This window comes from Schistocerca piceifrons, chromosome 1 (assembly GCF_021461385.2).
Source record: "Schistocerca piceifrons isolate TAMUIC-IGC-003096 chromosome 1, iqSchPice1.1, whole genome shotgun sequence".
Lineage (NCBI taxonomy): Eukaryota > Metazoa > Arthropoda > Insecta > Orthoptera > Acrididae > Schistocerca > Schistocerca piceifrons.
This window is the reverse complement of record NC_060138.1, coordinates 161,474,977-161,498,789: the sequence shown is the minus strand read 5'-3', so window position 1 is coordinate 161,498,789 and position 23,813 is coordinate 161,474,977. Positions and strand designations below refer to the sequence as shown.

The following is a 23,813-nucleotide window of genomic DNA, read 5'->3' as shown; positions in this document are numbered from 1 at the left end:
GTCTGTAGATGGAAGATATGGGCCTAAACCAGATATTATTGTCATGAAAAGCAGCTGTGTCAGGAAAAAAAAGGAACTTCACAAGAGTACAATAGTTAGCGTACATTCAAAAGTATTTCGAGACATAGCCGGCCGAAGTGGCCGTGCGGTTAAAGGCGCTGCAGTCTGGAACCGCAAGACCGCTACGGTCCCATAGTGCTCAGAGCCATTTTTTTGTTTCGAGACATAGCTTATTTTAAGTATTAACAAATCTTTTCTTAAGTGAATATTTACTTTATTTGGTGCCAGTTAGTCGTAAAATCTTAATGGTCGAAATGAAAATTTTATGAGAAAGGTAAACAGTGCAGATGAATGCGTTAACGTCAGAAAGAAGTACTAACATCATACTTCATCTAAACCTGAGTTAACACATATGATGATTCTCCAGTGAGAATTTCTGTATCTATTGTGAAGCCATCGCACAACTGTCTCATAAATCGGTACTTAAAATGTTGCGGACCAGTTGTCAAACGTACGATATTTTTACCACAACATGTTTCTGGCCTACGTTATCCCATTATAAAGTGCTATAAAACACGGAAACAAACCAATACATCGCATCACTACACGTACTGACAACCATATAAAATATTTATATCGTCCTGCAGTATGCCTCAAAGGACTTGACAACGGGATAAGTCAGTCCCGAAACGTGCAGTAAAAATATCACACGTTTGACAAATGGTTCGTAACATTCTCAGTAGCGAGGATTCCTTTAATAAAATCCACCTTTAGTTTAGCTTGCTAATAAAAATTAGGCCACAAAGAACTACTAATTTAAACTGTTCTGTAGAGAGACTCTGATGTGCAATCTAGAGCAGTAATTCCAAAACTTTGAACCCACTTAGCAAGCCTGAAACTAGACTGATGTTCGCTTAAGTTCCTAATCGTAGTAAGCAAAGACGCGAGGCCCCGTCCTAGGGACAGCAGCAGACACCGGGAGAGGCTGCCACTGCGAGGCGGTGACTTCCTGGCTCTGAGGCGTGTTCACGACCAGACCCTCAGTGCGGTGGCCAGAGCGTCCTCTTCGCAGAAATGACTGCTTTCTGTTCCTGTAAAAAAGTAAAAAAATAAAAGGCGTCAAGTAGAAAAGAGGGAGCTCCTTGAGAAGAAGTTTATACAAGCAAGGGAGCGGCTAGCGCCTGGTTAACGTTGGTAAAGAAACGTTTTTCAACAAAATATCTCTACTAATTACAACCTAGTCTATTTACAACTCGTACAGAAACCAGATGGCAGTTGTAAGAGTCGAGAGGCATGGAAGGGGCGCAGTGGTTGATAAAAGATTGAGAAAGGGTTGCAACTTATCCCCAGTCTTATTCAAACTTTACGTTGAGAACGCAATAAAAGAAACCAAAGAAAAATTTGGAACAAGGTTTTAAGTCCCGGGAGAAGAAATAAAATTTTTGAGATTTGCCAATGACATTGAAATTCTATCAGAGACAGAAAAGGAGTTGTAAGAGCAATGGAATGGACAGTGTTTTTACGGATGATATAAGAATAACCTTGTGGTACCATAGATCAATACCACTCCCACCGGCGTCTCACATTTAGCAAAGGAAATGTACGTTTCCTACAGAGGCTCATTAAGCGTTGCGCGGTGGCTCAGCGGATCCAGTAATGCGCGCCCATTGCCCACGTCTTCAATGGCTCCAATTACGAGCGCCGTCTGCCGAAGCGATCTAGGATGGCCGGCAACCGCTACACATCGCAGTCTGCGTTGCAGTCTTCGACAGTCTTCAGTCATAGTCAACCGACAGTTCGCTTGCGCTTTAGTAGCGGGACCCTCGCACTACATGACACTCTTTACTTTGCTTCTTGTAATAGTTGGACTTTACTGTTGCTTATTCGTTTCTAAAGTTTCTTTGCTACGCTTAGGGTGGTATTACACTATCAAATTTCTTTATCAAAGATTTGATCAAAGATGTGATCAAATATTCGTCAAATATATTTGACAAAGATCTTTGACGTGGCGCTAAAAAGGGGTATTACAGTGTCATCATATTTTTCGTCAAAGTTCAAGTTGGCTGACAACAACAATTTGTTATTAACCGCAGCAGTTGCATGTACCACAATTGCACTGTGTGCACATGTGGAAGAGAAGCGCGGCAAAAAAAAAAAAAAAAAAAAAAAAAAAAAGGAAACGTACCTAGGTGAAGCCGTGGGTTTTACGACGACACGATAAATGCATTCAACAAAACTTGTTACGTGAGCCAAGTCGTACATCAGTTACTTAAGAATGGATGAGCATACATTTCTGTATGTGCTCAGTGAAGAGTTTCCTCATATGACAAAGCACAACACTCACTTAAGAACTGCTATATCTGCAGAAGACAGGCTCACTGTAACACTCCGATTCCTTGCTACAGGAGAGAGATAGGTTACGATAGGCTAGGTGAGGATAGGTTAGGTCAGGATGAAACGTGCCCTTAGAAAAATTAGTGAATTACTGTGCTGATAAATCCCTTACGTTATTTGATTTTCCTGTGCGGTTAAAGGCGCTGCAGTCTGAAACCGCAAGACCGCTACAGTCGCAGGTTCGAATCCTGCCTCGGGCATGGATGTTTGTGATGTCCTTAGGTTAGTTAGGTTTAACTAGTTCTAAGTTCTAGGGGACTAATGACCTCAGCAGTTGAGTCCCATAGTGCTCAGAGCCATTTGAACCATTTTTATTTGATTTTCAAACAGTTGAGCAGAACTGAAAGTACTCAGACATTTCGCTCTTTGCTTATTCTGATCAACACTAAACTGACACACAATATTTTTAGCGCAACGCAATCTGACTTTCAAAAATCCCTACAAGAGAATGGCCCTGACTAACATTAACCTATACGTTTCACAAATCACTTACCTCACAAAAATCTTCGTTACTCGAACTACTGCAATACAGCAAGCGCCACTACTGCCAGCTAAATAAAAGATTCGAACTACTGAAGGCAGTAACTACTGATAGGCATAGTTAGCAAATGAAAGATTTTGATAGAGAACAAACAATGTATTTACCTTAATAGTGTTTGTGGTGTCACCGCCAGACACCACACTTGCTAGGTGGTAGCTTTAAATCGGCCGCGGTCCATCAGTACATGTCGGACCCGCATGTCGCCACTATCAGGGATCGCAGACCGAGCGCCACCACAAGGCAGGTCTCGAGAGACTGACTAGCACTCGTCCCAGTTGTACGGACGACGTAGCTAGCGATGCACACTGACGAAGCCTCGCTCATTTGCAGAGCAGATAGTTAGAATAGCCTTCAGCTAAGACAATGGCTACGACCTAGCAAGGCGTCATTAGTAGCATTGCATGTATCTAAAGAGTCTCACTTGTATCGCCACAATCTCCAGATGCACCACAAGGATGGATTAAAGTTAAGTATTCCAGGAGCTACGTACTTTTCTTTATAGCATTCATTACGTATCCTGTTTCAGACCTCTCGCCATCCAGTTTTAGCTTAGCGCGTGCCTTTCGGCTTCCTCTCATTGTGTCTAGGCTGTCTTGTCTAGACACAACATTATTGGCGACGAGTCAACGGAAAGGGTCTTGCTCTTTCAAATTGCTTACATTTACTTGTGTCATGGCTTCGCCAGATGTACTGTCCGAATTTTATCGCTTGCAGAATCAGCAGACGCAGGCGTTATTGGATGCCCTGGGACAGCTCGTCCAGGGTCAACATGCACTGCAAAACGATGCGGCCGCCGCCGCTTCATCGCTACCGCAGCCACAACATGCTGTTGCACCCATGTTCCGGCAATTTGACCCAGCTAAGGAAACATGGACGGAGTGGTCACGCCAGGTTGGATTTCATCTCGCCGCCTACAGAATTCAAGGTAATGAGCGGCAGCCTCATTTATTGTCGTGTGTAGGGGTTCAAACGTGCCGTGTGATAGTGAAATTATTTCCCCGACGCGACGTAGCAACTCTGTCCTACAAAGAAATTTTGTCTGCTTTAGATGCCTATTTCAAGGAAACAGTTAATGTAGTTGCAAAAAGGTATACTTTCTTTCGTACGAAACATACGGCCGGTCAGACTAATAGGGAGTGGGTTGCAACATTGCAAGGCCTTACTCGGGATTGTGCTTTTGAGTGTGAATGTGGACTCCCTTATTCAGATACTATGGTACGTGATGCAATTGCACAGAACGTTTCTGATGTTCGCATACGGGAACAGATTTTGAAACTCGTGAATCCCTCCCTTCAACAAGTGATAGACACATTGGATAGACAAGACACGCTTGACTTTGCTCAGGAATCATTTGCAACTTCGCCAGCCGTGTGTAACATTAACCGGCCTGCCGGGCGCGCTGCACGGCCCGGTAAACTGCCCTCGCGCACGTCCACGCAGCTACCGCCACGCTCTACACCAGGTGTGCCGCGCCAGACTACAAATGCAGTGAAATCATGCCCGCAGTGTGCAACTAGACATTCGCATGACAATTGCCCGTCACGCTAAGCTATTTGCTTTTTCTGTAATAAGAAAGAACATGTTCAAAGTGTTTGCCAGAAAAAGCTCAGATCAGACAATCCCAACCATTCCAGGCCCTTTGCTTCGCACCGGAATCGAACCACGAATACTCAGGCTCGTGAACCGTCGCCCATGGACATTCATGTAGTTAATTCCACTTCATCCAGTGCCACTGTCTCTAACAGTGACTGTGTTCGTCCCACACAAAGTGTGCGTCGACGTCGCCGGAAATCACGTCAATTAGCAAGTGATGCTGTACCTGTGTCAGTTCAAATTGCACGAGACAGTCGCTCTTGTCGTCAGCAGGACAATAAACTTTTTGTAGATTTGGACTTTAATGGCAAGGTCATACCATTCCAGCTCGATACCGGAGCTGCAGTTTCATTGCTCAATCATGACACGTACAAACAACTGGGCAAACCTCCGTTGTGTGCCGCAAATGTTCAGTTAAATAGTTATTCAGGTCAGAATATCCCTGTGCTAGGACAGTGCACTCTTCTTGCTACATACAAGGGACACACAAAACTTGTGTCATTTTACATTCTTTGTTCTTCTACTGCAGTGAACTTGTTTGGTTTAGATTTATTTCAGTTGTTTAACATGTCTATAGTAAATCAGGTCCTATCAGTGAATCAGACTGTGCCTTCAGACAGTGTTTCTCGTCTGTGTGAAGAATTTGCCGACATTTTTGCACCGGGCTTAGGTTGCGCTCAGAACTATGAAGCACATTTGGAACTGAAAGTCAACGCGCAACTGAAATTTTTCAGAGCCCGCAATGTTCCTCACGCATTGCGTGATGAGGTCGCAAGAACATTAAACGATTTAGAATCACAAGGTGTAATTGAACGTGTGCAAGCTTCTCTCTGGGCCTCCCTCTTAGTAATTTTGCCAAAACCTTCCGGAAAACTGAGACTTTGTGTGGACTTCAAGGCAACAGTGAATCCACAACTAGTGATTGCAACTTATCCTTTACCCCGCCCGGAAGATCTTTTTGATAAACTGTGCCCGGGTCAATATTTTTCAAAGTTGGACGTAGCAGATGCGTACTTGCAAATACCAGTGGACGAGGATTCCCAGCGTGTCTTGGTGGTTAACACGCATCTTGGTTTGTACCGATTCAAAAGACTGCCATTTGGGTGTGCATCCGCCCCTGCATTGTTTCAGCACTATTTACAAACTGTTTGTGCGTCGGTCCCTACTGCAGTGAACTATCTGGACGATATTGTGATCTCCGGAAAGACAGCAGATGAGCATTTAGCACACCTACGAACATTATTTCAAGTGTTGCGACAAAATGGTCTTCGCTTGCGGAAGGACAAATGTGTGTTTTTTGCTCGTGACTTACCATATCTGGGACATGTACTCAATGCCCAAGGCATACATCCCAGTCCAGAGCACCTCCGTGCCATATAAGACTTGCCTTCGCCGCAGAATTTGAAGCAGCTACAGAGTGTGTTGGGAAAAATTAGCTACTATGCCAACTTTATCCCGCATGCCACTTCCATTTCAGCTCCGCTTCATCGCTTACGCCATAAAGGTGTTCTGTTCGTCTGGACGACGGAATGCTAGATGGTTGGTTGTGGTAGATGCCTTCAGTAATTTTCCTTTTGTTGTCCGGATGTCTTCCACGACGTCATCTGCCACCATCCAAGCGTTGTCTGCTATCTTTTGCATTGAAGGTCTTCCACAGACTATTGTTTCCGACAATGGCCCACAATTCATGTCCGCAGAATTTCAGTCATTCTGCAAGGCCAATGGTATTCAACATCTGACATCCGCGCCGTTTTCGCCTCAGTCAAACGGTGCCGCTGAACGATTGGTCCGGACTTTCAAGTCACAGATGTTGAAGTTGAAAGAGTCGCATTCTCGGGAGGACGTATTGTTGCTCTTTTTGTCATCGTATCGCTCTCAGCCCCGAGATGGTCGCTCCCCGGCTGAGTTGCTCCACGGTCGTCCTCATCGAACCTTGATGTCTTTGCTGCACCCGCCGCATCAGGTTCCTGTGCAGCGACAGACTTCTGCTTTTGCTCCAGGCGACGTTGTATTCTATCGCAACTATCGAGGTTCACGGCGTTGGCTCGCAGGGCGCATTCTTCGCTGCCTCGGCCGCGCGATGTATTTGGTTTTGGGGGCCTCTGGTGAGGTGCGTCGGCATCTCAATCAGCTGCGCCTCTGTCGTCGCACGGGTTCTGCCGCTCCCCACCTGCTTTCAGCGACGGTGCCGTCCGGTCAGCGCCCTGGGGACCCATCTACTGGCTCGCCTCATCCCCAGGTGTTACCGACGATGCCTTCCATTTTGCCCCATGGCGACGCGCCGCTGCCGCCTCCGCCGCCGCCGCCTGTCCTCCAGCCGGCGCCGCCCGCAGTGGACGCTTCGCTGCAGCCGCCAAGCGCCTCCCTGGGTCACGCGCCGCCGATCGCTTCCCGTGACCAGCTGTCCTCCGCCATGGAACTCTTGCCCGCTCCAGACCACATAGCGTCTTCGCGCGTCGGGTACCCCGTCGCAATGGAGGTCGACCCTTCGGCCCCTCCTGTCTCTTTAAGGGCGCATACACCGCATGTTGACGTGCACCCTGGACTAGGTTTTCAGGCGTTTCCTAGCTCCCCTCGGACCGAATGGCCGGGTGCGGGTGGCACAGCCTCGCCTGTTGTTAGGCTCTCCACCTCATCGCATACGTCAACATGGGGTCCTCCCCACGGCGGGCGGAAGCCTTATAACACGACCGTTCGCCGATTTGCGGGGGAGGAATGTGGTGTCACCGCCAGACACCACACTTGCTAGGTGGTAGCTTTAAATCGGCCGCAGTCCATTAGTACATGTCGGACTCGCGTGTCGCCACTGTCAGGGATCGCAGACCGAGCGCCACCACAAGGCAGGTCTCGAGAGACTGACTAGCACTCGCCCCAGTTGTACGGACGACGTAGCTAGCGATGCACACTGACGAAGCCTCGCTCATTTGCAGAGCAGATAGTTAGAATAGCCTTCAGCTAAGTCAATGGCTACGACCTAGCAAGGCGTCATTAGTAACATTGCATCTATCTAAAGACTCTCACTTGTATCGCCACAATCTCCAGATGTACCACAAGGATGGATTAAATTTAAGTATTCCAGGAGCTACGTACTTTTCTTTATAGCATTCATTACGTATCCTGTTTCAGACCTCTCACCATCCAGCTTTAGCTTAGCGCGTGCCTTTCGGCTTCCTCTCATTGTGTCTAGGCTGTCTTGTCTAGACACAACAGTGTTCAAAAGTGATAATATATATATCAGTCCATGATATCCATTCTTACAAATGTACTGTTTCTGATGGACACACGTCCAGATCATCCGCTCTCAAAAATCCGCCATCTCACTTCCCCATATTCACCACTGCTGGCGGCTCACCTCCAACTGCGCAACACTACGCGCTGTTCACATCCAGCTGCCCAACGCTACAATGGCAGACAACAATGCAAACTAACCACAGACTGCACACAGCACAGCCAGTGATTTTCATACAGAGCTACGTGGCTTTACCAATAAGAAAACCTGAACAGCCTACTTACAAGGTCAACAGGTCCGGTCTCCAATCTTCTTAATCTATTTTTGTATTCAGGGTGCCTGACGTTGTAAAGCGCCTCATCAGCTTCATACATCTCTATTAATTTTGTAGTTGTCGGTACACACCAATTGTATTTACTGGCAATGTTTATAAAAACACTACAGATGACAGAACGCTGCAGCAATGCTAGCGCTCAACGTGGTAACATGTCACACTGCAGTCCACAGAAGACAAGTGACTTCTTTGATCAAATCTACAGCGAGGCATTAGATTTGATCAAATGTTTGACGACATTTGACAAAGTTCCCTATTACACCATCAAATTTCTTTGACAAAGATATTGGACAAATAAATTTGATAGTGTAACCGTACAACGACTACAGCTGCACCACTCTGTCCAAGGGCATTATCCCCATACAAGGACAACTGTTTCTGGCTGCCGTAATTCTTCTATTGAAATCAAACAGAAGAATATTTCGCGAAAGTTCCGATTTCTCCACTTGGCACTTCATTTTCTAGCGCCCACAGCTCCACTCACTACTTCCAAATCTCAAAATGACGGTATGTTGCGTGAACTAGAAATAAAAAATGATAGTTGGTAAATAAACCCGTAGCAATCAGAATAAGAACATGCAAAATACAAACGCTACAAACTTATGCATCAACCTAATATTTGATACTTATGTTGTCAATTTTCATAAAAATTCTTAAATTCCAAGAGTTTATCTTAAGTATATGTTTTAAAAAATTGTAGTGACGTCACAAGTTGTTAGACTACAGTTTATTAATTTCAACAGAAACTGTTGAAGCTGTTACTGTTTTGATATTGTTTAAAAGGACTGAATACGCAAATATACTAAATAGTAACTGGTTGTCTAGCAACTATCACTTATTTTTGTGATAATTCTTCATTAGAGATTGCAAGCTACTCTGAAGAGCCAAAGAAACTGGTACACCTGCCTAATATCGAGTAGGGCCCCCGTGAGCACGCGGAAGTGCCGCAACACGACGTGGTATGGATTCGACTAATGTCTGAAGTAGTGCTGGAGGGAAATGACACCATGAATCCGTAAGAGTACGAGCGGATGGAGAACAGCTCGTTGCAAAGCATCCCACATATGCTAAATAATGTTCATGTATGCGGAGTTTGGTTACCAGCGGGAGTGTTTACCCTCAGGAGAGCGTTCCTAGAGGCACTCTGTAGCAATTCCAGACGTGTAGAGTATAACATTGTCCTGCTGGAATTCCCGAAGTCCGTCGGAATGCACAATGGGCATGAATGGATGCAGGTGATCAGACAGGATGCTTACGAGAGTGTCACCTGTCAGAGTCGTGTCTAGATGCATCAGGAGTCGCATGCCACTCCAACTGCTCACGTCTCACACCATTACAGAGCCTCCACCAGCTTGAACAGTCCTCTGCTCACATGAAGGGTTCATGAATTCATAAGGTTGTCTCCATACCCGCACACGTCCATCCGCTCGATACAATTTCAAACGACAGTCGTCCGGCCAGGCAACATGTTTCCTGTCATCAACAGTCCAGTGTTAGCGTTGAAGGGCCCAGGCGAGGCGTTAAGTTTTGTGTCGTGCAGTCTTCAAGGGTATATGAGTGGGCCTTCGGCTCCGAAAGCCCATATAGATAATGTTTCATTGAATGGTTCGCACACTGACAGTTGTCGATGGCCAAGCGCTGAAATCTGTCACGTTGAACGTCTCTCTTCAGTCGTCGTTGATCGCATTCTTGCACGATCGTTTTCCGGCCTCAGCGATGTCGTAGATTTGATGTTTCACCGGATTCCTGATATTCACGGTACACTTGTGAAATGCTAGTTAGGGAAAATCCCTACTTCATCGCTATCTCAGGGATGCTGTGTCCCATCTCTCGTGCGCCGACTGTACCACGTTCAAACTCACTTAAACCTTGATAACCTGCCATTGTAGCAGCAGTAACCGATCTAACAACGGAGTCAGACACTTGTTGTCTTATACAGACGTTGCCGACAGCAGCGGCGTATTCTGCCTGTTTGCATATCTCTTTATTTGACTTCGCATGCCTATACCGTTTTCTTTGGCGGCTCAGTGTACAAGTAGAAAAACCATCAAGGTTCACTTTCTAAATCCCTGTCTCTCCCGTGTCATTCACTAGTGATGGATTGATACGTCAAAGCAAGTGCACTTTATACTCTTTACACATTCGTTGCATTGGCTAACTTGGTACAGAACGAGAGTGATTCCATTTAGCAGCTGAAAAAAAAAATCATTCCGTACCAGAGAGAGAGAAGGTCTTTTGGAAGTTGTTGGATGTGAGGTCCGTCATGATGCGGAGAATGGAACTGCTTGCCACACGAAAACGTAAGTAAAAACGAATATAGGAGCGAAAACATCGCGACAAACTAAATTACATTCTAGAATATAGGTTGACTCCCAGCAAAAAACTTTCTCATCAATATCGTTTGGTGGCAGAGAACAAGCAACCTGCAGTAATTAACACACATGTGATCCAGAAAATTCATGCACACCAAATGTAAAGGTATTTACAAAAAGAAACGATCTGTTGTTTGAACTAAAAATGCACATGATTTTATAATCATTTAACAAAAATGTTCACATTGCAGAATTAATAAAAACAAAAACCCACTGATGATGGCACAATGGTGCCGAAACATGTTTGGGTACTGAGAAAAACGGTGTTTTGCATAACTGGCGAACCTCGCATCCAACAATTTTAACTGCAAACACGGCCAATACAAGGAGCTGCAAATCAAAATGATGGGTCTTTTGGAAGTGCTGTTCAAGAAAGTCCTCTGAGTCTCCGTTTTACTTTGTTACATATAACTCCGCCCCATTCAATTTTTAGTCCACCCCAATCCTTCTCCACCATTCTACTCCCCACATTTCCTTAGTGTGTGACCAAATTTTACCCCCACGGGAACAGGGTAGGGAGCACCTGAGCAACTGGCACACGCTAGTGATGCCACTGACGCCAGCAGAGCTGTGGCTGCAGGTACCTGGCGGCATTGCGCAGTTCCAACACGAGGAGCAGAGTGGCGAGGAGTACGGCGGCGGCCAGCAGCATGAAGGCGGGGGCGAGCGTGACCAGCTCCACCGTGGCGAACTCCGACTCTCGCAGGCAGGCGGGCGGCTGCGCGTGCCACAGGCTCCGCGTGCGGCTGATGTGGCCCCTCTCCAGCAGCTTGCGCAGCCTGCATCACAGACACTCGCTCTTCACCGACACCTACATTGCGGCTATGCGCTCATGAAATGAACTCTAACCTCGCATAAGAAACTTGGCAAAAAATTAATCACGTCCCAGCGCATGGGCTTCCGGAGCAATTTGTCCATCAGGGAGCAACGTTCTAATATTGCCATATTTGATACAACTCACTGTGTGAGTTTTGGAATGTTTAGTGACCCAAGCATAAAATTTTATGGGATGTACACAAATCTAGTTGTACACTGACGGAAAAAAAAATCCCATCACCAAGTAGGAGTAATGCGAGCCAAACGAAAGTTGGCAGGCGTGTTTCTACACTACTGGCCATTAAAACTGCTACACCAAGAAGAAATGCAGATGATAAACGGGTATTCATTGGACAAATATATTATACTACAACTGACATGTGATTACATTGTCATGCAATTTGGGTGCATAGATCTGTGAAATCAGTACCCAGAACAATCACCTCTGGCTGTAATAACGGCCTTGATACGCCTGGGCATTGAGTCAAACAGAGCTTCGATGGCGTGTACAGGTACAGCTGCCCATGCAGCTTCAACACGATACCACAGTTCATCAAGAGTAATGACTGGCGTATTTTGACGAGCCAGTTGCTCGCCCACCATTGACCAGATGTTTTCAATTGGTGAGAGATCTAGACAGTGTCCTGGCCAGGGCAGCAGTTGAACATTTTCTGTATCCAGAAAGACCCGTACAGGACGTGCAACGTACGGTCGTGCATTATCCTGCCGAAATGTAGGGTTCCGCAGGGATCGAATGAAGGGTAGAGCCACGGGTCGTAACACATCTGAAACGTAACGTCCACTGTTCAAAGTGTCGGCAATGCGAACAAGAGGTGACCGAGACGTGTTACCAATGGCACCCCATACCATCACGCCGGGTGATACGCCAGTATGGCGATGACGAATAAACGCTTGCAATTTGCGTTTACCGCGATGTCGCCAAACACGGATGTGACCATCATGATGCAGTAAACAGAACCTGGATTCATCCGAAAAAATGACGTTTTGCCATTCGCGCATCCAGGTTCGTCGTTGAGTAGACCATCGCAGGCGCTCCTGTCTGTGATGCAGCGTCAAGGATAACCGCAGCCATGGTCTCCGAGCTGATAGTCCATGCTGCTGGAAACGTCGTAGAACTGTTCGTGCAGATGGTTGTTATCTTGCAAACGTCCTCATCTGTTGACTCAGGGATCGAGACAAGGCTGCACGATCCGTTACAGCCATGCGGATAAGATCCCTGTCATCTCTACTGCTAGTGATACGAGGCCGTTGGGATCCAGCACGGCGTTCCGTATTACCCACCAGAACCCACCGATTCCATATTCCGCTAACAGTCATTGGATCTCGACCAACGCGAGCAGCAATGTCGCGATACGGTAAACCGCAATCGCGATAGGCTACAATCCGACCTTTATCAAAATCGGAAACGTGATGGTACCATTTCTCCTCCTTACACGAGGCATCACAACAACGTTTCACCAGGCAACGCCGGTCAACTGCTGTTTGTGTATGAGAAATCGGCTGGAAACTTTCCTCATGTCAGCACGTTGTAGGTGTCGCCACCGGCGCCAACCTTGTGTGAATGCTCTGAAAAGCTAATCATTTGCATATCACAGCATGTTCTTCCTGTCGGTTAAGTTTCGCGTCTGTAGCACTTCATATTCGTGGTGTAGCAATTTTAATGGCCAGTAGTGTACGTCTGAAAGATGACGTCTGTTCAAATTTCGGGCCAGTCACATCAGTGTGTCGTTAGTAGTGCCGGAATGAGGAGGTAAATTAGGTTGCTTTAAAAACGAGTTCTAATGGTTCTGAGCTTCAGTTACCTTTGAGATTTGGGGAACTGAGTTGATGTTAGTGAAGAATACCTTTAAGGTGACGAAGACGCCATTATCGACGCCTCACTGAGTTTGAACAAGTTCGTGTAACAAGGCTACGAGAAGCTGGATGTTCGTTCCGTGATATTGTAAAAAGACTTTGTAGGAATATAGCCGCTGTACTGCTGGCGGCGGCCGTCATGGGAAGATAGTGTCGCAAAGAGACCTGGTTCCAGATGGTACTACCGAGAAGGGAGACCATCGTGTTCGGCGTACGGCTATGCAACAGCGATTCTAGCAGCAGCTGACACCACAGTGACACAACGAACTGTTACAAATCGATTACTTCGAGGACAGGTCCGAGCCTGATGCCATGTAATGTGCATTCCACTAACCTCAAACGACCGGAGAGCAGGGTGGACGTCTGTTGTGTTTTCAGATAAAAGCTGGTTCTGCCTCCGAGTCAGCGATGACCCTGTGTTGGTTAGAACGACGCCAGGTGAGCGCCTGCAACAAATCTGAGTACTAGACACACTGGACCTACACCAAGAGTTATGGTCTGCAGTGCCATTTCGTATGACAGCAGGAGCACTCTCGTGGGTATTCCACGTACCCTGACTGCAAATTTGTTCGTCGGTCAGGAGATTCTACTTGTTTTTCTGCCATTCATGAACAGTATTCCAGGGTGTGTTTTCTAACGGGATAACTCTCACCCACATACCCCTGTTGTAACAGAACATGCTCTACAGAACGTCGACATGTTGCCTTGACTTGCTCCATCACCCAGTCGAGCACGTATGGGACGTTATCGGATGGCATTTCCAGTGCCGGCAGCTGTGGCCGAGCGGTTCCAGGCGCTTCAATCCGGCACAGCGCGACTGCTACGGTCGCAGGTTCGAATCCTGCCTCAGGCATGGATGTGTATGATGTCCTTAGGTTCGTTAGGTTTAAGTAGTTCTAAGTTCTAGGGGACTGATGACCTCAGATGTTAAGTCCCATAGTGCTGAGAGTCATTTGAGCACCTGCAGTACCATCCCCAACCAGCATTAACCGTCTCTGTACTGACCAAGTGCATCCCACAAATTGGCATCCGACACCTGCACGAACAACACATGCAGCTTTCCATGCTTACATCCAATGTTCTGGCGGTTACACCGGTTATTGATGGACTAGCAATTAACTTTTGCAATGGCTTTCGTCGCGCTTATATTAATCTGTGAACTTGCAAAGTTAAAAACTTAAATATGTTACGTAGACAAATGTATTACCGAAACTTTGTTATTCCATTAATTGTTTCTTGGTATTGGGATCTTATTTTCTGTCAATGTATTTCAAAGGATTTATGCAGGGCGTAACCAAATTCCCTTTACAGACTTAAATAACATGTATTGGGTACCAAAACGGTTAAATTTAGTGCAGGAGCTCATGTCCAGAAACATACTGCTTTCCTGCTATAAGAAAAATACTACAACATACTCCTGCTGCTTGTTATCTGCGTCCACTTACCAGCAGTGCTCGATGTGGCGAGCACCAATGTAAACACAAATACGGTATTTCCGTTTTATATTCCGGTACACATGATCACCAATCTCTGATCCAGCGTCCACCACAGCCACAACCCTGCACCAGTAGGTGTTCCTCAGAATCCACAGAGGTCTCGTAAATAAAGCACTTCATGTGACCCTACAGGTAGCAGTCTAGCGCATTCAAGTCAGGAGTACATACAGGTCAAGCAATCAGGGCAACACTTACTGTCACCAAAATCGTTGATATAGCTGATCCCCGACAGAATGTGAAAAATAAGGTACTGTGTCATCGTACTTACCGACGTGTTGTAAGCCGATGAGTCATTCGGCTCGTCTCTTTTCATCCACGTTTGATAAAATAGTTCGAACGTAAATGAGCTAACCGGCCGTTGTGACCGAGCGGTTCTAGGGGTTTCAGTCCGGAACCGCGCTGCTGCTACGGTCGCAGGTTCGAATCCTGCTTCGGGCATGGATGTGTGTGTTGTCCTTAGGTTAGTTAGATTTAAGTAGTTCTAAGTGTAGGGGACTGATGACCTCAGATGTTAAGTCCCATAGTGCTTATAGCCATTTGAACCATTTTTTTAAATGAGCTAAGCTACATAGTGTCTCATAATACAAATGGCAGAGGAGATCCCATGACCATTGCGAACCATGTGCTGCGATCCACGTCCCAGTAGCGGAAGGAATAACACCTCCCGAAATGTTTTCAGGAGTCAAAATGATTTACGGCGAAGGTGTTACGAACGGAACGAATTGTACGTTAAGTAGTCTTTTAACGAGTGCGTTTAAGTGGTGTAGGCATTTTAGTGGAGGCAGAACAAATGTTCATGGCGATCAAAGGAGTAGAAGACCTCCCATTCTGAGTGATGAGTTGGCGCGAAAAATCGACAGAACTGTTCGTGAAGACCGCTGATTGACAGCGGATGAAATATCTGCGATGTTTCGACAACTCTCCAGAACTATGGTATACGAGTCACTCGCAGAAACTCTAGAATACCGGAAACTGTTCGCAAGATGGGTCCCAAAACAGCTGACAGAGCACCAGAAGCAAAACTGGACCAGTGAAGCCCGCGAGTTTCTTGAGCGACTTGAAGTGGAACGTGAGGGTTTTCTAGAGTTCTATTGTGACTGCAGATGTCACATAGGTGGCTCATTACACGCCTGATAAAAAAAGACAGTCGTCACAGTGGCGTCACACCAACTCTCCATCTGCGAAAGATTCCAGAATCACAATTTCGGGCAAAAAATCCTGGCGTCAGGGTTTTGGGGCCGAAAAGTTATCATTTTGTTCTAATTTCTGCCTTAGGGGTGATTATCAGTGCACAAAGACATTGTGAGTCCCTGAAAAAGCCCAAAAAGAGCTTTCAAAAGGAACGGAGTGAATTTCTGACGAAAGGAGTTTTGCACAACATAGCCTCACATAGCCTCAGCCATCAAGGTGCTCATAGACTTATCTGGATGGAATGTTTTGAACCACCACAGTGTTCCCCTGACTTGGCGCCTTCAGATTATCATCTTTTCACTTCCCTGAATGCACACGTAAGTGGATGTAAATTTTCAAACGACGAGCAGGTGCGGAAAGAGGATCTGAAGTTGGAAAGAAGCTTGTTGCACGGCTCACCACATGCGCTGAGCGGGACGGCGATTACGTGGAAAAGTAGGCAAGTGTACCAACAACATCGTGTAATTTTTTCTCAAATGAACTTTCTCTAAAAGATATACAAAAATCTGGTATATTTATTTTCTGAACATAATTTAACGTGGTGCTGGCTATTTCAATTCCTTTTCTGTGAGAGAGACGGCCGCTGTGGCCGAGCGGTTCTAGACCCTTCAGTCCGGAACCGCGCTGCTCCTACGGTTCGAATCCTGCCTCTGGCATGGATGTGTGTGATGTCCTTAGGTTAGTCAGGTTTAAGTAGTTCTACGTCTAGGGGTCTGATGACCTCAGATGTTAAGTCCCATAGTGCTTAGAGCCATTTGAGCCATTTTTCTGTGTGAGATTTAGAATTGAGAAGCGCTGAGGATACAGAATAGAAGAGCTGCAAGTAGCATACCAACAGAGAACCCTTGTGGGGCGACGATACACGGTCTTTCCTGAACAGCTAGCGGGACACGGACAGATTGACTCTGGCCTCATGTTGCCTTCGGGAAAGTCGCCTCGGCTAACGCCATACTGGCACCCAGCCAATTATACTGAAAGTATTCGTTGCGGATGGCGGATCTCTGTTGGCAAGAAGTAGGTATTCGATCCATGCTAAAAAAAATGCACTTAGCTGACAAACATCTCCTAGCTGTCCAAATAAAAAATGCAGCTAAACAGCTCTGACTTGTGATAGATTTGGAAGAAACTGGAGAGATGGCGGATAGATTCGAGCACTGTGTTTTAGCTTTTCCCGTGGGCTGTGATGCGAAGCTACCTGGTGCTTGAGAGGGCACCGACTGGTAAAATTGATGCGACGTCAAGAGGACATAACATGCAGCACGAAGATTTTTAGTAAAGTGGGACAGAAATCGAGACTAACAGTTCTAAACGTTTTCCCTCTGCTGGAAGAAGATTGTGTTACCAGGAAACAATTTACTGGTCGTGCGATATACAGGGTGTCCCACTCAAACCTCCCTGATTTCAAGGACCCGGGAGAGAAAAACCACAGTAGATACGACAATCAAAAATGCACCACATTGTAGAGCATCTCAAAGACTTTATATTCCCGCGTGAGAAGCGCCAAGTATCGTCGAAAGAGTGGAGCATGGTCGCATGAAGTGAAAATGGCGACTCCACAGCGGCGCGCAAGCATTAGGGTGGTTTGCAAAAATAAAATCGCCGATTACTGTACAAATAAATTATCGTCATGTGCAGGAATGTGATTCATCTGATGTTGAAAACAATTAAGGAATGGTACAGGAAGTTTCTGGCAACAAGAAGTGTTCTGAAACATTCTGGCCGTGCACATTGCGGAGTTTCAGAAGAGATAGTGGAGGACACCAGACAAAAGTTTCTCAGAAGCCCCGTAAGTCAATTCGTGAAGCATCTAGGCAACTTGATGTACCGCGATCAACATTGCATCGTGTAGTTCACCAGCGTCTTCGTAAGTGTGCTTTCAAAGGGCAAATTCTGCTACATCTCACGCTGAACGACAAACCATGCCTTAACAATTTGTTGCGGGTATGCTGCAGCGTATTGATGAAAAGATGAAGCAACCTTTCATCTATCAGGAAGGGTTCGGATTTGGGGTTCGAAAAATTAGCACATTGTCATTGAACATGTTCGTGATAGCCCTAAACTAAACGTCTAGTGCGGGCTAATGCACGACAGGATTGTTTGACCGTTCTTCTTTGCGGAACAAACAGTGAATGAGTCAGTGTATCTGGCCATGTTGGAGCAGCTTGTGTACCCTCAGATAGAAGACTTTCAACCCTACGTCAGTTTTCAACAAGATGGAGCTCCGCCGCATTGGTCAACGGCTGTTCGCAAGTTCCTGGATAGCAAGTTTCCCAATCGTTGGATCGGACGCGCAGGGTCCACTGCCTGGCCACCACGTTCACCGACATTACGCCGCGAAGGACCGCGTGTATGCGACCAAAGTGAACGATATTCCAACATTGCGACAACGTATCATTAATGCGATTGCAACAATAACAGAGGAAATGTCACAAAGAACTTAACAAGTAATTGAATATAGACTCGATATTCTTCGTGCTACAAATGGTTCACAAGTAGAGGTGTATTGATGATAAATAAATAAATTCTTTGAGACGCTCCACAATGTGGTGCATTTTTCATTGTCGTATCTACTGTGGTCTTTTTCCTAGGTCTTTGAAATCAGGGAGGTTCGATTGGGACACCCTGTAACTTCAAGAGGATTGGTTGCCGAGATTCTTGGTGGAAATGTGGGTTCAGTAAGTTATTTACTGACTAAAAATTACTAATTTGTCTCTGGACTTGGCGCTAAATGCATCGGTACTCTGCTAATGGAGTCAACGGTTCCAGTTGAAAGTGAAGCCTGCAGAGTTGGTCCGGTGTTCGAGTCCTCGAAAGAGGGGATCTAGCAACATACTTGATGGCAGCCAGACACTGTGTCACCAACCGCCACATATCGCATCGCCGATAACGGTGAGCATTACTTGCAACTTCGGCTTGTTGGGACAGTCGCAAGCTAGAACTTCAGAGTCGTGTTCATATTCACTTACCCACATTCGTCAGCACATTCTCAGTTGCATAGGCTTCTTCGTTTCTCCAGTCAGACAATCAATGTAATGTATGTGCAGACAGGTCGAGATAAATTTCACAAATTGAGGTATGTTGTAATAGTACAGACTAGTATACAATCTGACCCCCCCCCCCCCCACCCCCACTATAGTATAGGACCCAATACATAAACCGGAATTACGTAACGTTTTGTATTTACGGTAAACTGTAGCCATTCTATAATTTCAATGGCTCAGCTATCTTAAATCGTAATTATACATAATAACATACCACTAAATTGCAAATTGTCATTATTCTATGTAAAACTACTTCCCATAACATATTGCAGTACAGTGAATTTAACTTAAAAGTACGTACAAAATTTCTACACAACTTTTGTCTATATAAATTTCTTACTATTGTGTCAAAGAGTCAAAATGTATTTCATTGATTTTCTGTCTAAAAATGTTTTGCTATCAAAATTCTGCTCATATAAAACCTGTCACCACATTTTGTGATAATGTATCCTGTGTTCAAAGTGTCAAAAATTTATAGCTTTTAGTTATATATTCAATTATGTGATCATTTAAGAATCCAGTAAAATGTTCTGACTGTTAGATGTTATTTATACTGCAGTTCTAGGTATAGTTAAGGCAGGTAGTCTGTGTTGGATGTTGCCAGAAATGTGTGTAGCAATGTGTCTGTTTAATTGGTGCGATAAATCGAAAGTAATAATATAAAACGGTGTTCAGATTATGCTTATTGCATTTACTAAATACTCAGGTAGAGTTACATCTCTGCCCCAGACAAGTACTTGTACATTTACCATTCGAGCTTTTATCTCTCGGTAATCGACAGTGGCAGTTGTTCCAATAGAATCCCCTGTAATTTTACAAAGATCATTACGTGCAGTCACTACGATGTTTCTAATTTTCACTATTTTCGAATGACAGATGTTTAGGAATATGATTATGAGCTAATTCCGATCCCACTAACTAACTTTGCCAACCGATAGTTCAGTTATCTTCTTCCATACTTAATATTGTAACTTATGTAATGTCTTTGATTCGAGTGTACTTTGCTCCCTTGTGACATGCAGTATTTTTCAGTGATTAAAAGGATATTCCCCATCTTATGATTCACTACTAGGACCACGATCTTTCACAGCGTTAATCATTCTTTTGCTTAAATTTATTCTAACATTGGGTCTTTAGGGTGTGCCTGCATCACAGTTAGTTCTGATTCAGTTAACTTCACTCTCACATACATGCGGGGTTTTGCGATGCTTTGACACACATGCATTGGCACGTCTTCCAAGAACCCGTGCTGTACGCCGTCAAGGATTCGCAATTACGTGACACACGTGACATGTGATGGAGGCAGATATGGCCCCATCACACGTCCTTCCAGAAACCCTGCCCCAATGTTCAGATTGTATGCGAGTCTCCATCAGCCTACACGTAGCTGTTGTGATCATTGAAAGCACCTTCCCTTGTGAACTTGGCTTCATTCGTGAAAGGGATCCACCATGGGAATTGGACACGTCCACACAATGGTGCAAAAACCATCACCAGAAGTGGGATCGTGATGTAAAATGCGGTAGCTGCATTCCCTGTACCCTCTTCGGGTAGTACGGGTGTAGGTTCCTGTCACACAGAACACACCAAACGGTTTGTTGATCAACATTCAGTCCACCTGTAATGTTTCTGGTATTCGTGATGTCCTCTTCTACTGGATGAAGTACAGCTTGCAGTCTGTTCTGTAGAGAATAATTACTGCTGTAGTACAATATGAACAAAGACCACAACATTACAGCAGCTACAAACCTCTCTGGGCAAATCACAAACTCAACTTAATGGCATGTAAAAAAAACTTGTAATGGCCTGGGACATCAGGTGGTCAGTGAGCGACGTACGTAATACCTTAGTCAGTAGCGCCGAAAAAAAAATGGTTCAAATGTCTCTGAGCAGTATGGGACTTAACATCTGAGGTCATCAGTCCCCTAGAACTTAGAACTACTTAAACCTAACTAACCTAAGGACATCACACACATCCATGCGCGAGGCAGGATTCGAACCTGCGACCGTAGCGGTCGCGCGGTGTCAGACTGAAGCACCTAGAACCGCTCGGCCACTCCGGTCGGCAGTAGCGCCGAAAATGCGGAAGATCTGAACGTGTGTTGTGGTATTTTGCGTGCAGCGAGAAAACTGTGTGTTTCCGGTCATGAGTTACTATGCTAAACTTAACCGTTTTGGTCCCCACTACTAGCCCTCAACGTCTGTAAAGGGAATTTAGTTTCAAAAATAGTTCAAATGGCTCTGAGCACTATGGGACTTAACTGCTGTGGTCATCAGTCCCCTAGAACTTAGAACTAGTTAAACCCAACTAACATAAGGACATCAGAAACATCCATGCCCGAGGCAGGATTCGAACCTGCGACCGTAGCGGTCTTGCGGTTCCAGACTGCAGCGCCTTTAACCGCACGGCCACTTCGGCCGGCAATTTATTTTCAATCTACAGTTATCAACTGATAATATTTTTTGGGAAGCATTTAACTTTGATATCTAAAAGCAAGGATATTTCCTTGGCACAGGCAAAGAAAATCTTTTTATATTGTTAGTATAAATATAGACGTTACCTTTTTGATTTAATTGTCTGAAAATGCATCAGAATGTGATTAAATCCATCGTAGAAACGAAATGGAAATGAGACTGCAATAAATTCATTAATATATTTTTATTTGTGTATCAAAATTGTTAGTTAGACCCTGAACATTAGAAATCGCAAGACGAAAAAAACATCAGACATTTGATAAAACCGTTATTGACAAACAACAAAAATAACTATAAAATGCCATTGATTAATAAAACTCTGGTTGTAAAAACAGAAATAGATGTGAAAAAACTTATATTCAATTTCGATATCATCTGTAACATTCCTTGCTTACAAAATTCGACATCTGATAATGTTGATGGATTTATTGCATTATTTGCATGTCACCTACTTTTTCACTTTGACTGGCTAAACTGAAATGGAACAATATGTATTTTGAAGGTTACTTTTTTGTGTAGTCTGGGTAAGTGTAACTCACGTCCAGCTTTGGAACCTCCTCAAACAACCCTCAAATCAACCCGTAGAAACGGCTCTTAACAGCCTAGGAGATAGTCCTCGTCTCCCCAGTTTGAAACGGTACCGTGCAGCCATATCAACGGAATTGTAGAATTCGTAATTCTATAAACTGCATCTTCAAATCGTGAAGATCATAGCTATTCGACCTATGAATTCCACGTTTTTCCCTCTCTCCTAAACAAATGCTAAAATACTGCTATGACTAAGTTGTGCAACAGAGCGAGGTTGAAGACGAATTAGGGACGAATTTCTGGCGGCGTACTGCAGCCACGTCTATTTAATGTTGCGAATTGTGGCCTGAATCCCTCCACTACGGCTCTGAAACGCTCCCTTTCTGTAGCTCATTAAACGCTCTGCGAGGCAGCGGTTGAGAAAAGATTGTAGACACTATTTCGGCAACGTTCTGCAAAGGTTGCATCCACCTTGGCGACAGGACAGTACCGAAAGTAAACGGCATAATTTCCGTCAACCGTCAGACAACTAAACAAATCCATTTCATACAGCGGTTGCTAAAGTCACAATATTTCCTGTTGCACAGCACTGCTAAGTCTGCAGTTTAGCAGAATCACAGAACCACAGACAATATTTTCTAGAACTGCACCGTATCTCCGTGATGAATAAAAAGCATGTGTTTCACATTCGAGGAAGGGCCTAATCCCTTCTCTGTTCTCTGTCTCTGGGGACGGAAACCGGCCGAACCTTTTTGAGCCGCAGTCCTCTCGAATGCGGGTCCACTGTGCTAACAACTGCGCCAGCTCGGTCTGTGGAGCTTCTAAGTGGTTGGGATGTTGATTTCTAGTTTTCACCCAAATAACGCAAGGCATTTTCTGTGGAGCTGAGATCGGATGATTTAGCAGACGATTCGAAATGCGATATACTGCCATAGTGTTAGTCAGTCGTGAATTGTATACGTGTACGCTGCGAATTCCTCTGTTGTCATCTTGAAATACTAGTGCGACCATAGCATCCTCATCACGAAGATGAAGGACAATGTTCGCTCACCGGTAATATTGAAAGAAACGTCCTGCTTCACATACACTGTAAGCTGAACGAGTGAGGCCAAGTCGGGTACTAATAACATGCGCCAAAACATCAGAGAACAACCTGTGGCCTGAATACCGCAGGCTAAACACACCACTTGGCCGTCGCTGTACTCGACACCATGAGTCATCTGAAAAGAGAGCAAAATGGCGACCCCTGGACCGCATTACACGCTGCCAGTCAGCTAATGCTTAGTTTCTACCTTTGGCCCAATAAAGACGCAGCACCGTATAGTTCTATGTGTCACTGCCTACTTCGAGGCACCCGACTCCAAATGTCCGTTTCATGCTCTTACCTTCGCAACATTCGCTAGGAAATCCGCAAAGACAAAAGTGTAGATTGTCACACTGGTCTCCAGTCTCTGTCGGGAATACTGTTCTAACGTTATGCTACATGAATGCATGTTGTACACCATTTCTTGTAGACAGTACACGTTCGTGCACAAACATATCTGGTAACTTCATTTACGGTGTGGTCATGGGCACGTCCAAACACAATTGCTGCTTTCTGCCATTGTTCACTTCTTCAAGTCGACTCATCGTACTGCGCTGATTCCATACTGCCACATATATACCACTTTACAACCACATCTTACAACAGTAGTGGTGGGTCAGCGACCAACTGTTGTCATTACTCGATGTAGGAATACTTCCATAGTAAAGGCCACGAGGCCATTCACATTTGGCACAATTTTGAAACATAGAAAGGTCTTGATCACACAATTTTTACTAAGCGTTACGCGTTTCGAAATTTCATCATCATACAAGCTGTGGAGTGAAGCGTACAAGAAATTATTGACAGAAATTACACGTAAGTGTGCATCTGAGTATTCTAATGT

General features: G+C 45.1%; 1 protein-coding gene across 1 annotated transcript in view; it reads right to left on the bottom strand.

The window, feature by feature from the left end:
- Nucleotides 1–922: 922 nt before the first annotated feature.
- LOC124795122 (ionotropic receptor 75a-like) overlaps nt 923–23,813 on the bottom strand; it is a 189,783-nt gene continuing 166,892 nt past the window's right edge. Inside the window, exons 9-10 of the mRNA XM_047259024.1 lie at nt 11,048–11,242; nt 923–1,091 (exon numbers count right to left, since the gene is read on the bottom strand). Of these exons, the coding sequence (XP_047114980.1) occupies nt 923–1,091; nt 11,048–11,242 (364 nt within the window). The remainder of the gene's footprint in view (nt 1,092–11,047; nt 11,243–23,813) is intronic.